At 37.8% G+C, this 17,908-nt stretch overlaps 1 protein-coding gene across 1 annotated transcript in view; it reads left to right on the top strand.

Moving 5' to 3' along the window:
* SLC6A15 (solute carrier family 6 member 15) overlaps positions 1-17,908 on the top strand; it is a 35,055-nt gene that overhangs the window by 8,190 nt on the left and 8,957 nt on the right. The window contains exons 4-7 of the mRNA XM_001364335.4: positions 2,771-2,952; positions 11,977-12,087; positions 17,190-17,431; positions 17,536-17,728. Of these exons, the coding sequence (XP_001364372.1) occupies positions 2,771-2,952; positions 11,977-12,087; positions 17,190-17,431; positions 17,536-17,728 (728 nt within the window). The remainder of the gene's footprint in view (positions 1-2,770; positions 2,953-11,976; positions 12,088-17,189; positions 17,432-17,535; positions 17,729-17,908) is intronic.

Genomic DNA, 17,908 nt, shown 5'->3' with positions numbered 1-17,908 from the left:
GAAATGAAGATATTTCCTAAGATGACATTAAAGAAAAATGTTTAGTTTTAGAAAAATAAGTCTCTCCATACAAACAGAGTGAAGAAATTAATTGGATAATTAGGCAAAATAACATGTTATTGAGGAAAGGTGATTTTAGGCCAAGTTAAATATTTAATTGACTCATTTCTCTTCTTGGTTGTTTTTGGCACTAGCCCAAAGTAGGGTCATATTTTGCTTCTTCCAATACCCACATTCTTCACTTCACTACCCACATTCTTAAAGTTCTCCCTTCAGTCTGGAAGAAGAGACTTCCTGAATATTCAGATAGTTTGTCAGGAAGGAAACAAACACCAGCTACTGAGATAAAGACATTATCACCCACGGGTGTCTTGTCATGATTTTTCTTGTAGAGCCTTAGACCCCGTATGCTAAACATGCCAGGGAGACTGTTGAGGCTTCAACAAGCAAGAATAGGGACCTTCAGGAACTTCAACATACAAAATAGTGTTTCTGTTCCAAATATGGTCATTAGGAGATAATCATGTTTCTCATAAGAATACATAAGTTTGTCCCTCGGGTAATATTATCTCATAGCATTAAATCCGGTAGTAGAGTAATTTATATGGGATGAATAACGTCTATTATAGATGTGCCTCATGGCCATGGCCAAATTACACATCAGTCCTTCAATTCATAGATTTACAACTGGAAGGGACCATTGATAGAGCACCGATAGAGAGATAAAGCATTTATTAAGTGCTTTTGTATTTATATGCCAAGCACTGTCCCAAGTACTGGGGAACATAGCTACAAGGAAACAAAACAGACTTCAAGGAAATAGAAAGGGGAAAATGGGGTAAAGGTGCCTAAGGGCATCAATGTCCAGCACCTGCATTTACTAATGCTGAAACTGAGGCAAACAGAAAAGTTATTTACTCAGCATCACACAACTAGTAAGTGTGTTAGGATTTGAACCCTGGCCCCACATTTTCAGATATGATTCGAACCCAGGTCCAACATTTTTAGATATAATTTGAACCCAGGTCCAACACTTTTAGATAAGATTTGAACTCAGGTCCAGAATTTTATATATGGCATTATGATAAAGTTTGGGCAGATATAATAGAGCACATTATGAGCTGAGTGAAAGATCCAGTTATTATGCCTAAATTTTCAGGAAGTTATCTTAAAAGAATCTTCGTAATTTTTCCTTAAAAACTACTCTGATGTTTGATTTTAATGAATTGGATTTGAATATTTTTAGTGGTAAGTAAACCTTGGTTCTTTGAGAACAGAAGCACTTGTTCTAAATTAGTGATTGAGAGACCGTCCATGTAGATTTGTTTATTAGGTTAATAAGATCTTTGGTCTCCCTTTTAAAAAGGGTGTCATAAATAAATGCAGAGATTGTCCATTTAGTGGATTACCCTTGTCAGAATTGTTGTCAGTACTTCTTTTTAATCCTGGAAAAATTTCTCTGGCTCAATAAAATGCTCCTGTATTTCTTTGCTCTGCTCTCCAGCTTTCTGCTAGGGCATATTCAATGTGGCAAATTAAATTTGGTAATAGCCTGAGCTGAACATACTGAGCAACCAGAAAATTACTTTGAACTCAGTACTTTCCAAATGGTGGCTGAATGGGCAAATAGAGAAAGGCAAACATTAAAAACAAGCAAACAAAGAGCATGATGCTTTTCTAGATCTTCATCAGCTTTGGTGTAGTTAGATTGAACATTAGGCACAAGGCTAGCTGTGGCTCAGTGGATAGAGTGCCAGACCTGGAGAGAGGCAGTCCTGGGTTCAAATATGGCCTTAGACACTTCCTAGTTGTGTGACTTTTGGCAAATCACTTCATTCCAGTTGCCTAACCCTTACAGCTTTTCTGCCCTGAAACTGACATTTATTATGGATTCTAAGACAGAAGATAAGGGTTAAAAAAAAGACACTAGGCCAAAAAATAATGACATGTCATAGAGAATGAAAGCAAAATTATCTTTACAGTTGTGAATGTTCTTTTCTTTGTATGTGATACAAAATTAAAGGAAATACTTCACTTTTTGCTATCCTTTAAAATGTTAATCTTGGATATGATTCACATTTACATTTCAGAAACATGAAATGTTTGAGTGAATACATTTGTATTAATGTTCATGTTTTTTACATATAATGAATATTATATACATAATGTGTAAAATATATAATATAAATTAATATAAATCACATAATTATACATTATACAAATATAATTTTAAATTATATAACTAGAATTATACATTTTATAAATTATATATATAAATTACTATATATTATATATATATATGTATATATATATATATAAAATTGAATTTTTAGAGCAGCTAAGTGGCATAGTGAATAGAGTGACCAGAGTCAAGAAGACCTGAATTCAGTTTCAGATTCTGATATTTACTAGCTGTGTGATTCTGGACTTAACCTCTGTCTGCCTTAGTTTCCTTTACTATAAAATGAGGATAATAAGAGCTCTTGCCTTTCAGAGTCATTGTGAGGATCCAATAAGATGACATTTGTAAAATGTTTTTGCACAGTGCCTGGCACATAGTAGATATTTAATAAATGCTTTCCCCCTTCCTCTTCTCGATTGCTATAGATTTAAAAATTTCTCATTCTGAATTACCATTGCATGAAAACAACCGTTGTATTCTATAAAAAGGTAAGACATTCCTTGCCGAGATCTCTCTGATCATTTCTAATGTAGTTACCACAGTTTTCACATCTGAAGTCATTCTTTGCCTTCTCTTTTCCCCCCTCAGTTGTGGAGCCGGAATGTGAAAAGAGTTCTGCCACAACCTATTACTGGTATAGAGAAGCCTTGAACATTTCTGACTCCATCTCAGAAAGTGGGGGCCTCAACTGGAAGATGACAGTCTGCCTACTGTCTGCCTGGGTATTGGTTTGCTTGGCAATGATCAAAGGCATCCAGTCTTCGGGCAAAGTTAGTACATTCTTTTTGGCTTTTTGCCCCTTAGCTAGCAGGCATATATCATCCCATTCCTGGACACCGCACCCCCTCACTTGCCATTTCTATGTCTGTAGGGCCAACTGGACTAGAAGTCATGACTCATTTGGCCCTTGAATAAACTCAGGTAGAATAATGATGAGAAAGGGATGAAAAGCAGTCAGTTATAAAAGAGGCTTTAGGGTTTTTGAAAATTAGTGGGTAAGAATGTGTCCAGGTTTTAAGAAGGGGGAGGATGAGGTTGAAAGTGCTTGCCTCGGGGTATGAATTTCTTTTTTCTTTTCTCTCTTTCTTCCTTCTTTTCTCTCTCATTTCTTCCTTCTCTTTCTCAATCCCTGTTTTCTTTTCTTTCTCTTTTTTCTCTTTTCTTCATTTCTTTTTTCTACACTTTTCTCTCTCATTTCTTCTTTCTCACTCTCCCTTTTGCTTTCTCATTTCTTCCTTCTCTTTCATCTTTTTTCTTCCTTTCTTTTTCTACCTTTCTTCCTTTTCCTCTCATTTCTTTCTTTTCTCTTTCTCATTCTCTTCTTTCCTTTTCTCTCTTATTTCTTCTCCTTCTCTTTGTCATCCTTTTATTTCTTTTCTTCCTTCTCTTTTCTTTCTTGTTTTCTCTTTTGTACAATAAGCAAAGGTTGTTTTTTAAATTTTTTTCATCTATGAAATTGTTTTTCAATTTGAAAAAAAAAGCTGTTACAACATATTAACCCACAGGAAAAAAAAATTGCATTTTGTATTCATGTATGAACCCTATGGGTTTCTTTTAATAAAAAATTAACACTCAAAAAATTTCTTCCTTCTCTCTTTCTTCCTTTCTTCCTTTTTGTCACTCATTTCTTTTTTCCTGTCTTTTATTCTTTCTCTTTTCTTTCTATCATTCTCTTTTTTCTTCTCTTTTCTTTCTTCCTTTTTTTTCTTTTTCTCTCCCCTCTTCTATGATTTCTTTCCTCTCTACTTCTTTAAATTTCTCTGAGATTTTTTTATTTGGTTAAACTGTGTTGTTGACCCCAAAAGTGTGTTTTGGAGAGTGGACTGTAGAAACTTCTCTCCCTTCCCAGTGGGCTCTGATAGGCTCCTGAGATGTTTGAATTCTCCAGGGATGGGTGTACCTTTAGAAATCTGGGACCTCATGCATGACCCTAACAAATATTTTGGCTTGAATGAAATTTATCAAGAGTTACAATTTCACTGTGCACAGCAAGTATAAAATAGACAGGAATTATTAATATAAGCAATAATTTTGTCCAACTAAAATATATTATATTTGAAAACAAATCCCCAGAATTTTAAGGCTGATCTTTTAAAAAACTGAGTCACTGAACTACTTTTTATTTAATATTACATTACTTTTACCTCTGACTTTGCATTGTTTTCTGAAGATGAAATCTTTCATATTAAAGATTTTCAGATTTCGGAAGATGAAAAAGACAGGACAAGTAAATATTATAGAGAATCTAAGATTGGTACAGTAAATCTCTTAAGAAAACTTTTAGATCTTTCAAAAATTATTTCTAATCATATTAATTTAGTTTTTTGGATAATTTTAAAATAGCCTTTCCCATTCTGAAATTACAAGTTTCTTACTTTCCAAAAACAGATTTTTGCATAATATGAGGAGAAAAATAGAGTTCTAAAGACATTGAGATTTATTTTAAAATCTAATGAACATTTTATTTCATGAGTAAATATGATCACTTTTATTAGTAATCATTTTAAATTGGGTGTGTTCTGTGTTGAGTTTCAAAGTACTTCACAATTACATTCTTTAAAGTTACAAAAAATAAATTATGGGGCTAGAGGCTTTGTTTTTTGCCCACTTAGAGGATGCTATGCTTATTCAGTACTAATTTATGTAAAATGAAGTCAAGAATTAAAGAAATTAACTAGATGCTTAAGTTGAGGAAGAAGGTGAAATGATTCTCACCTGAAAATTCAAGATAGGTCATTTGCTGGCTTTAATTGACTTTCTATTTGAGCACCTTTTTCACTTTGTATGTGTAATCAGACTGATTCTCAAAGCACCCAGGGTAAATAAAAGAATAGTCTTGATAAGGTACATGAGATCAGAGTTGATAGGTGTTTTAGATGTCTCATTTTTTTGAATGAGAAAAACTGAGCTAAACTTACCTACAACAGAGAAATGGGTTTTTCTTTGCCCATTTTTAAGGTATTTGCAAACATGTGAAACAGATTTAAAAGCATTAAGTGCTCACAGAAATCCTTACTTTTTAGGAGAAAACCAACTCGTAGATTAAAGATGATCTTCAAAAATTGGATTTTGTGTCAGCTAACATAGTAATGAGTCAGAGTTCAGCTAGGACCTCTCATTCTTATATTAGGACAGAAGAGATACATCTTTAAAGTAGAAATGGAAAAAATCTCTTTGGTAAATCATGATTTTAGAAAATTGTGAAAATAGTTAAGGCAGTAACTATTGAGGCAAATATTCAGTCAGTCAATAAGAGATGTTTGTTTATCTGTTAGTTTAATCCTTATCTTTTGTCTCAGAGTCAATGCTAAGTTTTGGTTCCAAGACAGAAGAGTAGTTAAGTTCTAGAGAATGGGGGATAAGTGACTTGCCCAAGATCACACAGCTGGGAAGTGTTTGAGGCCAAATTTTAATCCAGGACTTTCTGTCCTGAGGTCTGGCTCTCTATCCACTGAGCTGCCTACTGTCCCCCAGTGAGCATTTGTAAAGTGCCTACTTTGTGGGAATACAAAAAGAGTCAATAAACATTTAATAGACAAGATGTGTACTAAGTGGTGGGAATATGGAAAAAAAAAGAAGAAAGAAAGCAGAAAAAGCCCTTGCTCTCAAAGACCTCATAGTCAATTGTAAAAATGAGGGGGAAATTATCTAATTAAGTCAGGGTGCAGATGTCCCATTATTTGGGGGAGGGGCTCTTCTGTCTCCGTTGCTGTATTGTTTGCTTACAGCTGTAATTCACCAGAGATGACTATGCAGTCTCCTTCCTAAAGGGGGGAGGATAAAGGTAGGACCTGTGAGGGAACTCCCAGGTGAGAAAGCTCTCTCTGCTAATGCAGGGGCCCTTTCTTGGCAACTTAGGAAATGGCTAGTTTTCCATAGGGAGCCATGAAGACCGGAGCTCAGTCCTGCTTCAAACACTTACTCATCAGCCCAGTGGCCTTATTTTCACTTCTGTGAAAGGGGGATAATAATAGCATCTATTTCACAGGAATCTCGTGAAGATCAAATGAGAGAATTCCATAATGTATATGTGTAATGATGTCATATACATGAATGCTAGCTATGATTGTTCTTATAGTATAACTTCCAGAATTCTTTAGACTGCTGAGAAGTTAGGTGACTTATCCAAGTGCTATATAGTCAGTGTGGGTCCAAAACTCATGGCTTCTGGGAAAAGTATCCAGAAAAAAAAGTATCTGAAATGATGGAAGAACTGAGAATGAACAATAATATAATAACAAGTCCAGATTAAAAAGATCAAGATTGACCAAGAGGCAACATGGAGAATAAGTAGGTGCAGCACTGGATCTGGAGTTGGGCCATCTTGGATTCTGCCCCTTGTTTAGTGTTTTTACTAACCGAGTGACCATGGACAAAAGAACTCACCAAGCCATTTTCTTTCTTTCTTTTTTTTTTAAACTCTCACCTTCCATCTTGGAGTCAATACTGTGTATTGGCTCCAAGGCAGAAGAGCAGTAAGGGCTAGACAAGGGAGGTTAAGTGACTTGTCCAGGGTCACACAGCTGGGAAGTGTCTGAGGCCACATTTGAACCCAGGACTCCACTGAGCCACCTCACTGCCCCCTCACTTTTCTTATCTGTTTCCTGAGGGAGTTGAAGTCAGTGACTTTCTAAGGCTCCTTCCCACCTTAAATCTAAGATCCTATGATCTTAACTGTTGCTCTGAATGAGAAGACACAGCTGTGGTAAAGTCTGCTCTTAGAGCCTATTTACATTGTGATCACAGATCCATTGACGTCTCAAAGGGCGCTTTACACAGCAGTCGGCCTTTGGAGCCCAACGCCCCAGGAGCTTTGTGGTAGAAGCAGCATCTGCTTGAGGAAGCCAGGCTAAGTTTTCCTGAAAAGATATTAAGACCAGCTTGTGCTGACTTTTTGTACTTAGGCCACCAGCCAAAAGAGGAGCCCTGTTCTTACGCCTGTGAGAGCACTTCACAAAGCTGGCCCAGTCTCCCCGACAGGGAGGGCCCCTGCTGCAAAATGCCTGACAACTAAGGAACGCAGAAATGTTTGGGGATCATCTCTAATTATATGTATTAGGACGATTGCCTCCCCATAGATAACCATGGGCCTAATCTAGAATGGACGTTCTTATTTTCCATTTTGGCTGCTGTAATAGTAAATGAAAATAAGACTGATGATGATGATGAAGACAGTGATAGCCCTGTTATTACACAGTAAGGCTCGGCGCACTAAGTCAGGCTCCTTCTCTGTCCAAGGGGAGGCCAGGGTCGTACTTGCTAGGGACCGTTTTATACGATTCTGAATCCAGCCACCTTTGTTCCCAGACTAGTGCTGTATCACCGACAGGGGAGCAGCCTTTGGCATTCTCATCATAGTCCTTAGGTCCTACTGGGGGGACATTTTTGGTTCTATGTGAAGAAAATCTTCCTGACTCCAGGAATGTTGTTACTAACAACAGGATGATGTTGGTACCCACACCAGAGCACCACCAACATCAGTATCAGTAACACCAACACCAGGAATGTTGTTACTAACAACAGGATGATGTTGGTACCCACACCAGAGCACCACCAACATCAGTATCAGTAACACCAACACCAGGAATGTTGTTACTAACAACAGGATGATGTTGGTACCCACACCAGAGCACCACCAACATCAGTATCAGTAACACCAACACCAGGAATGTTGTTACTAACAACAGGATGATGTTGGTACCCACACCAGAGCACTACCACCACTAATGACACCCCCATTAACATCAGTATCAATAACACCAATACCAGGAATGTTGTTACTAACAAGCAACAGGATGATGTTGATACCCACACCAGAGCACCACCAACATCAGTATCAATAACACCAACACCAGGAATGTTGTTACTAACAACAGGATGATGTTGGTACCCACACCAGAGCACCACCAACATCAGTATCAGTAACACCAACACCAGGAATGTTGTTACTAACAACAGGATGATGTTGGTACCCACACCAGAGCACTACCACCACTAATGACACCCCCATTAACATCAGTATCAATAACACCAACACCAGGAATGTTGTTACTAACAAACAACAGGATGATGTTGGTACCCACACCAGAGCACCACCAACATCAGTATCAATAACACCAACACCAGGAATGTTGTTACTAACAAACAACAGGATGATGTTGGTACCCACACCAGAGCACCACCAACATCAGTATCAATAACACCAACACCAGGAATGTTGTTACTAACAAACAACAGGATGATGTTGGTACCCACACCAGAGCACCACCAACATCAGTATCAATAACACCAACACCAGGAATGTTGTTACTAACAAACAACAGGATGATGTTGGTACCCACACCAGAGCACCACCAACATCAGTATCAATAACACCAACACCAGGAATGTTGTTACTAACAACAGGATGATGTTGGTGCCCACACCAGAGCACCACCAACATCAGTATCAGTAACACCAACACCAGGAATGTTGTTACTAACAACAGGATGATGTTGGTACCCACACCAGAGCACCACCAACATCAGTATCAGTAACACCAACACCAGGAATGTTGTTACTAACAACAGGATGATGTTGGTACCCACACCAGAGCACCACCAACATCAGTATCAATAACACCAACACCAGGAATGTTGTTACTAACAACAGGATAATGTTGGTACCCACACCAGCATCACTACTACAACCAATACCAATAACAGTGCTGCCACCAATATCCGCACCAGCACTAGCAACAGTCCTGTTCTTTATGGAAGCTTGACTAGGTGAGTGTAAAGCAAACAAGCATTTGGGCACTGTTGCCTTGTAGAGCTCAGGGTCTCCTCAGGGCCATAATGACACATTGGTGGAGCACTTTTCATTTGAATGAATGGATGAAAAAAGCATTTATTAAGCACTCACTCTATGCCAGGCATCATGCTAGCACTTTGAGATGTATAAAACTGTGATCTTCTTACAGAAAACACAACAAACTCTTTCTCTTGGCCTAATAGCATACTGAGTATTTTAGAAACATTCCTTTTCATTACTTTCCATGGGGGAGCTGGGTGTGAAAAAATTTTCACACCCCATTTTAACTGATAAGAAGTCTGGTCTGTTAAAACATACTTGCTGTCAGGACTATTTCCCTACATGTGCCTCTGTAGATGAATCCCATGTGTCTTACCAGCCGCTAAAAGAGCAGTCATCACTCTCTCACCACATTTTCACCAAGTGTTCTTCTCGTGCAAAAAAAAAAAAATCCTGTTATCTGGATAAAGCTGAAAATATTTTTAGAATATGTGCAGTTGGTTATTTTCCCTTAAAGAGATCAGAACCATGGGAGACTTGTAAAATTTAAAAAAAATTATAAGTTTCATTGATTCCTTTTGTTTGACATTGTAGAATAGGGGAAAAGTTGATGGTGGTGATGTTTACTCACCCCAAGGCATTTTGGACCTACCTAGCTCACCCTCTCTGCTAGTCTGTACATCGTATTGATTTCTATATGTTATTATTTTCTATCTCCACACTCAGCAAGTATATTGGCTATACTTTTTTCCTGCTGTTTTCTCCAGGACCAGAATTGTTCATTGTAGTTTCAGTATTTGGTTTCATTCCAGTAGCATAGAAACCATTTGTAAAGGGTTTTGATTTTTTTCTGTTTTCAAATACAAATGTTCCATAGAGCTGATTTACCCAGGTTTCCTTGGTCTGTAGTACAGAGATTGATATTTTAATTAACAAAATCCAGTTGTATACTGGGTTTTCATTGATGTCATTTTGGGGGGTAAAAATTCACAAAAACCTCGGTCACTAGATTTGCTGAAGATACCATAGATGCCTTTCCAAGTATTTAAATACTGAAGTATAGAAAAAACTGAAGGGGTGTATCATGTGATTTTTATGTCCTTAAGTGGGATATTCTACTTTATCCTATAATTTCATAATGGTCTTAAGCATTATAGTACATTGTATATACCTGTTGTATTAGATTGAGTTTTAGTTGTATACCATGAATATAATGTATGAAGGAATTAGAAAATGAATGTCTGTCTATCTATCTATCTATCTATCTATCTATCTATCTATCTATCTATCTATCTATCCATCCATCTCTCTCTAGCCATCTGTCTGTCTGTCTATCTGTCTGTCTGTCTATCTATCTGTCTGTCTATCTATCTATCTGTCTGTCTGTATATCTATCTATCTATCTGTCTATTCATCCATCCCTCTATCCATCCATCCATCCATCTATCTGTCTTTTTATTTTCAGGGTATTGTTTATGAACCCCTAATTTACTGTTAGTGTGCCTTTCTCAGACTTTGCTACGGTGTGCCAACTTAGGTAGTAGCAACAATGAAAACAGTAATAGCTAGCATTCATATAATGAATTATTCATAGGATTATTCTTATAATTTATTTACATTCATCATCATTATTCATACATATCATTATTTATACAACAAATTCATAAAGTGAATTTAAGATTTGCAAAATGCTTTACAAATATTAACTCATTTTATCCTGACAAGAACCCTGGAAGGTAGTTGCTGTTATTGTTACCATTTTTGAGATGAGAAAATAGAGGAAGATGGAAGTCAAGTGACTTACTCGGAGTCACATAAGTACTTAGTACCTCATCTCCTCACTTGAAGTTCTCAAATACCAATGAAATCACACGTCCAGTCCCAGCCCTCTCTTATCCACTCTATAAAATTCAATTTGTAATGATTACTGTATGGTAGAGGCCCAGACATGTCCCAAACTTGTAGGCATATTATCAGTACTTGATCCACTAATCCCATAAATAAGGTGCTCATAGCTTGGATTTACTGCAGAAACACATTTTTGACAAGGCAGGAAGGAAACTGAGCAGATTTGTCCAGGTTTCCCTGGTTTGTAAGCTGGATTTTGCGCATTTAATCAGGGGAGTTATTCTGGTCTAAGTGCTTGATTCAGAGAAAAAAAAAAAACATATACCACTCTACAATGCTACCTATGTAATGACCAAACAATGAAATGAATTATAAAGAAAATGATTTTATTAAGGAAATGAACACACTTCAAGGGCTACTTGGAACTTTAAGAGATTTAAAATTTTCCTTAATTAGATCAAGAAAGAAAAAATACTCTGGTTTTGGGAAAGCAGAGTAATGAAAAAATAAAGGGGGAGCAAGGGGGGAGGGAGGGAGAGAGAGAGAAATGGAAGAATCGACTGCTTATAAAAGGGTGAAATTATTTAAAAATTGCATTTCTCAAAGACTTATGTGGGCATATAGGGTTGGCTATTTCAGTTATTAGCTCTTGCCAGTAATAATGCTACTTTATTTTACAGAGAATATGGTATATTAGTCTTATTTTTTTGGTAATCTTACTAAATTAATGTCTAGAGAAAATTGTTCTGACTTGAATACATTTTTTCCTGTATGGATAGGCATCATTGTCAGAGTATATTAGTGGATTTCCTGAGGTGATGAGCTAGGGGCACAGTGGAGAAAACACTGAACCCAAGTTCAAATGTGACTGTAGGCATTTCCTAAGTGAATAATTCTGGTCCATTTAGCCTCTGCCTGCATCAGTTTCCTCATCTGTAAAATGGAGGATAATAGTGTTGTTGTAAGGATATAATAAGATATAAATGCTACTGATTTTTATCACAGATTCATTGAAGCAAAGAATAGAGTACTGCTTTAGCTATTTTCTAAGTTTTATTAATAAAATTAAAAGTTCAACTTAATAAAAGTATTATTCATGGTAAAGTGTATGAATCTATTTGTTAAATAATAATATGTTTCTTTTTCCTCCCCAGATCATGTATTTTAGTTCTCTTTTCCCATACGTGGTACTAATTTGTTTTCTAATCAGAGCACTGCTTTTAAATGGTTCAATTGATGGCATCCGTCATATGTTTACCCCTAAGGTATGTGCTTAGTCTCAGATTAAGACATAATCTATGAGTATATTATATTTATTATTAGAAATGCTTTGAATGTTAAAGGCCTCTGGAGCCTCCATTAGAAGGTCAGTTTTCTGACACATGGTTTTTAAAGTGTTGGGCTTTAGAAAGAATAATAATAAAGATGAAAGAATCGCTGTTTAAAATGTGGGGTAAAAGGTTCTTTATTTTTAAAAGTAACAACAAAAATAATATTTGTGTTTACAAAAATGTAGTCTTTAATTCTTTATTGATTATCTGAATGAAAAAGGGTTGTATGTGTGATTGTTGTTGTTTCAGTTGTGTCCAATGCTCTGTGGCCCCATTTGGGATTTTCTTGGCAAAGATACGGGAATGCTCTGCCATTTTCTTCTCCAGCTAACATTACAGATGAGGAAACTGAAGCCAACAGAATTAAGTGTCTTACCCAGCATCACGCAGCTTGATAGTATTTGTAGCTGGATTTGAACTCAGAAAGATGAGTCTTTCTGACTCCAGTCCCAGCATTCTATTCAGTGTTGATCATGTGGATGACAGTCAACTTTGTAATCACTTCTGGAAATAATATTAACAGCAGCAATAACAACGACTGAAATGATAGCTGAAGTCTTATGTCTAGAACCCAAATCTTTTTTTTCCCTTATAGCATTCCATGGCTCCATGCTGTCTAAACCCAGGATATAGAATTGTTTCACTTCTAAATTATTTGTCTTCTTATGGTACAGGAAAGTATTGCTACTGAGTTACTCTGTGGTTACATTCAACTTTTTGGGAAAATTCAACTTGGAAATATAGAAAACAAGCCATATTGTTCATTATCGTTAGCTGGGTTCTAGACATGTCAAGTACTTAATAGATATTGGCATAGCTAGAAATTTGATGCGGAGTTACAATATTTGAGTCTCTGTTAGTTTTCCTTGAAATTACAACTAAGACAGAGTATGATAGAAGAATGTTATGCCTTTGCATTTGGATGTGTGTATGTGTGAATGAATGCTTGCATGAACGTGTATGTGCATGTAGTATATAAGCATGTGTGTGTATCTGTGTCAGTATGTACCTAGGTTGGTGAACTTGTATGGTGAGTATGTGTGAGTATGTATATCTGTGTCTGTGAGAGAGAGGGAAGGAGGGGGAGACGAGGAGAGGGAGAGAGAGGAGGGGAGGGGGAGAGGGAGAGAGAGAGGAGGAGAGGGAGAGAGAGAGGAGGAGAGGGAGAGGGAGAGAGAGAGATGAGAGAACGAGAGGAGGAGAGGGAGAGAGACAGGAGGAGAGGGAGAGAGACAGGAGGAGAGGGGGAGAGAGAGGAGGAGAGGGAGAGAGAGAGACAGGAGGAGAGGGAGAGAGACAGACAGACAGACAGAGAGGAGGAGGAGGAGAGAGAGAGGAGGAGAAGGAGAGAGAGAGGGAGAGGGGCAGCGAGTGTGTGTATATCTATGTAGTCTATGCTGGAGGTGTCAGTGAGTGGAGCCTCTAGTGTCCATGGTTTGACAGCCATGTTGTGGATTGGGAAATCTCTGAGATGTTTCCCTTCCCTCATTCTCAGAAGAGTCTAGTCTGGAGTGGCATGCTCTTCTTGGTTCAGCTGGAAGATTCAGGTCCAGTCGCTTCTGAAGGTTAGACCTATTCTTGTTTGCTTTCTATCTACTGCTAAGATTCTGAAGTATACAAAACTGGACTGATATAGAGGAAACGGAAGTGGAAAAACCCTCCGCCAGCCTCTAGGGCCTGGCCGTATACTCTGAAGCTAAGGAAAAACTCCAATTCCAACTGGATTATTAAACTTTATATTATTTGAATTCGCAGTCAGATAAGTGGACTATCTTTTCTGGTCATAGAGGGAGCTGAAAATCAGTCCAGTCATCAAGGCAATAAAAGACCTTATCGGACCCCTGCTGTTTCCTATCAGCAGGGGCATCTCCCTCCCTTGCCTCACCAAGCAGTGTTCCTTCTCTCCCCTTAACTCCTCCTTACCCTCATACAAACCTCCCATTATCCCCCATTTTTCCAATAATCCTATTTCCTTTCCCAATAAATATTACAGTTTTTGGCGAGCTCTACTAAGCGTACACTGCCCTGCCTTTTACCCCCCTCCTTATGAAGAGGCACTCTGCCTCATTCCATAGACATTTCCCCCTCTATTGAGGTATGCCAGGCTTTGCCAGCTGTGGCAGCAGGGCCATCATCAGCTACTTTTCCTTTGTTCCTCACTGATATAACAGACAGAGGATCCCATATTTGCACCCAGATCCAGGGCGGCACGGATTTAGAAGGGGAGGTTGGGATTCTGGTTCTTTACTCCCTGTGTGACTCTGGACAAGGACAGATAACTTGGGAGACTTCAGTCTTCTCATCTGTAAATCAGAGTGTTGGCCTCAATGGGAGCTGAAGTCCCTTCTCTAATTCTGAATTCCTGTGACTCTGAAGAGTAATGGTAGGCCTTGCTTTGTGCCATTTGAATATGTTCATTATAGAATCACAGAACTTTGAGAGTTAGAAGGGACCTTAATAGCCATCTAGTCTAACCTGTCCTTGGGGGGAAAAAATCCCCTGTAATGTATGGCAAGTGGTTGCATTGGCTCTGCTCAGCCCTGTGTGGACAAAAAAATAAAACTATCTTTTGAGTTTCTAAAGATGAATCCAATAAACATGTTTCAGAAATTCTAAAAGAAATTCATCAGGAAGGTATGGAGTGTGAACTTCAAAAGAAGGTATTTAGCTCCATCTAGTGACCGAGGCCTGGATGTGTGAATGCCATGGGATCTCTACAGAAGTTTTCCATGTCTCCTTGGGAAGAGTCCAGAGATGTGTATATTATGCCTGCACATTCACGTTGGCTATGTAATTAGTGGATACTTATCAGAAATTTAAAGGAGCAATTAATTGTTTCACTGAGCAATTGGGGAGATTCTGACCTGTCTAAAGTCACTCCTAACAGTTTTTTGGTGAGAAAATACCCCAACTCTAATTACAATGAAACTGATGCCTCATGAATCTAGTAGAGATTCTCAGCTATCGCCTCATAAAGGAAAGCTCTCTTGAAATGGACTCATCCGCTGCACTGTATGTCTAAATTGTATGACTAGGCTGGTAGCTGTCACTTAATAGACACTGGAGATGTTTCTAGAATGAAGGAGAGGCTATGTGGGAGGATGCAGGTGGCCCTGGGCTTACCTGGGCACAGATCCCATGAGACAGGCGGTGGCTGCCACTGGACAAATCACTTTACATCTGTGGGCTTCAGTTTCCTCAGCAAAAAACAAGTTCCTTTTTGGCTTAAATCTACAATCTTATGAGTGATTGAGTGAATGAATGTTGGAGATTTATAGAAAGTCCAACTTATCCACATTTCTGCTGCCTTTGAATGGATTCATTTGGAAGAGAGATGCATCTTTCTTTGCTGTCATTCTCCCTTTCCACTGACTAACTACCCCAACCCCAGGAGAAAACTTTCTTTAAAAACATGTGTGTAGTATGTATATGTCTGTGTATGACTTCCCTTTAAAAATAGATGTGTATGTATATGTCCTTTCCTTAAAAATTTGCATGTGGATAGTTTTAGGGAAGGGTAACAGAAGGAATAATAACCCTAACAAAATATATAAAGGGGTTTATTTAATTAAAGAAGGATAAGGGGATTAGGGGAGTACCTATTATGATTAACCCACCCAGGTATTAAATCTAAATAAACTTTAACTTAACTAACTAAACTGTAAGGGGTTAGTAATGTCCAGAGGGCCAGATTCTCACAAAGTCCAGTCTTTGGTTGGATAAAACAGCAGGATCAAGATGTGGGGTCCTCACAAGGCCCAAAAAGGGAGAAGGCGCTCACCATTCACAATGTCCACCACCATGAAGGGGAACACTCACTCAGCCTTACTGATAATCAGAGTCCTTGGCAGCTCCTCAGTTGCGAGACCACTAGGCACACCTTCAAGTCTCTGGCTTGAGAGAAAAAACCTCCTCAACTGCCTTAGAATCCTGACCCAGCCAAGCTCTGTGGAATCTTGACCTTGCACCATCCCAGGCTGCCAGTCTGCATTGCTCTGCCCTGTTACAAATACTTTCCTACAGATATATGACCTCCTTTAAAAACATGTGTGTATATGTGTGTAGATGATATCTATACACACATGCATATAATGAAACTGAAGTAATGAGTACATTGGCTGGGTTTCTCATTGTATGCCTTGTTCCTCGCCTCTAGTCCACCAGCTCCCCACTGAGTGGCCCCTTGCCATAAATCTTCTGAGTCAGATTAGTTTTGTTTTTCACTAACGTGCTCACTAGTCACTCAACTGTATCACTTTATGAACCGTGGAACTTTGGTAGGATTCACTTTATTTTTACTAAGGGGCCAAATTGTTTTCTTCTTCTTTTTTTTTAACCCTTACCTCCTTTCTTAGGATTGACACCAAGTATTGTTTTCAAGGCAGAAAAGCAGAAAGGGCAAAGCAGTTGGGATTAAGAGACTTGCCCAGGGTGACCCAGCTAGAATGTGTCAGAGGCCAGCTTTGAACCCAGGATCTCCCATCTCCCAGCCTGACTCTTTTTCAAACATGGAGCCATCTAGTGGTCTCACCAAATTATTTAACAAGAAATAAAAGCTATTTCAAGATGGCTTAAGTCTATGTCTCTCTGACAGTTTTTAATAGTGGAATTTGAAATGACTCTAAAGAAAGTGAATGGGAGGATGGGCTGGGATCAGCTGGTATTCACATAGAACCATTTTTTTTTCCTGAAAAGTGAGAGGTGGGCTTTAGACATCATTTTTTCCTTTGATACATGTCATTGTAATATATATGTATATATATCTGAATAATCCTCAGTCTTCCTCTATTGTATATCTATGCTATATTATATTATATTATATTATGTTATGTTGTTATATCATATATTATGTCATATCATATCATATTCTATCATATATTATATTGTATTGTATTGTATTGTATTATATTATATTATATTATATTATATTATATTATATTATATTATATTATATTATATTATATTATATTATATTATATTATATTATATTATATTATATTATATTACCTGACTTTTATTTGTCTCATTTTAAACAGCTTGAAATAATGTTGGAGCCCAAGGTCTGGAGAGAAGCTGCTACTCAGGTGTTTTTTGCCTTAGGGCTGGGATTTGGTGGAGTCATTGCCTTCTCCAGTTACAACAAGAGAGACAACAACTGCCATTTTGATGCTGTCCTGGTGTCTTTTATCAATTTTTTCACTTCTGTCCTGGCCACATTGGTAGTATTTGCTGTCCTGGGCTTCAAAGCAAACATCATAAATGAGAAGTGCATCAGCCAGTATGAATATTCATTCCCTTTCATATTTTAACACTATAATTTGCTTAAGGACGCGTACCCAGGAGAATAACAACTTCTTACTGATGTTTCATTCTCTTTTCCAGAAATTCCGAGATGATTGTTAAGCTTCTGAAAATGGGCAACATTAGTCAAGATATAATTCCTCATCATATCAATTTTTCAGCTATAACTGCTCAAGATTATCACTTAGTTTATGACATCATTGAGAAGGTGAAGGAAGAGGAGTTTCCTGCCCTTCATCTCAGCCCTTGTCAAATTGAAGATGAGCTTGATAAAGTGAGTAGCCCATAAAAAAAATGAAAGTAACACTTGCATGCATATAGGTGAATAAACAAAGTAGCCACCCTGTACTTATAGTATCAGGAAGACTCTTCTTCCTGAGTTCAAATCCATCCTGAGATACACTAGTTTTGCCTCAGTCCTTCATCTGTAGAATGAGCCGGAGAAGGCAATGCA

The sequence above is a fragment of the Monodelphis domestica genome, chromosome 5, assembly GCF_027887165.1.
Source record: "Monodelphis domestica isolate mMonDom1 chromosome 5, mMonDom1.pri, whole genome shotgun sequence".
In the NCBI taxonomy this organism is placed as follows: Eukaryota; Metazoa; Chordata; class Mammalia; order Didelphimorphia; family Didelphidae; genus Monodelphis; species Monodelphis domestica.
This window is presented reverse-complemented; position numbering and strand designations above follow the sequence as displayed.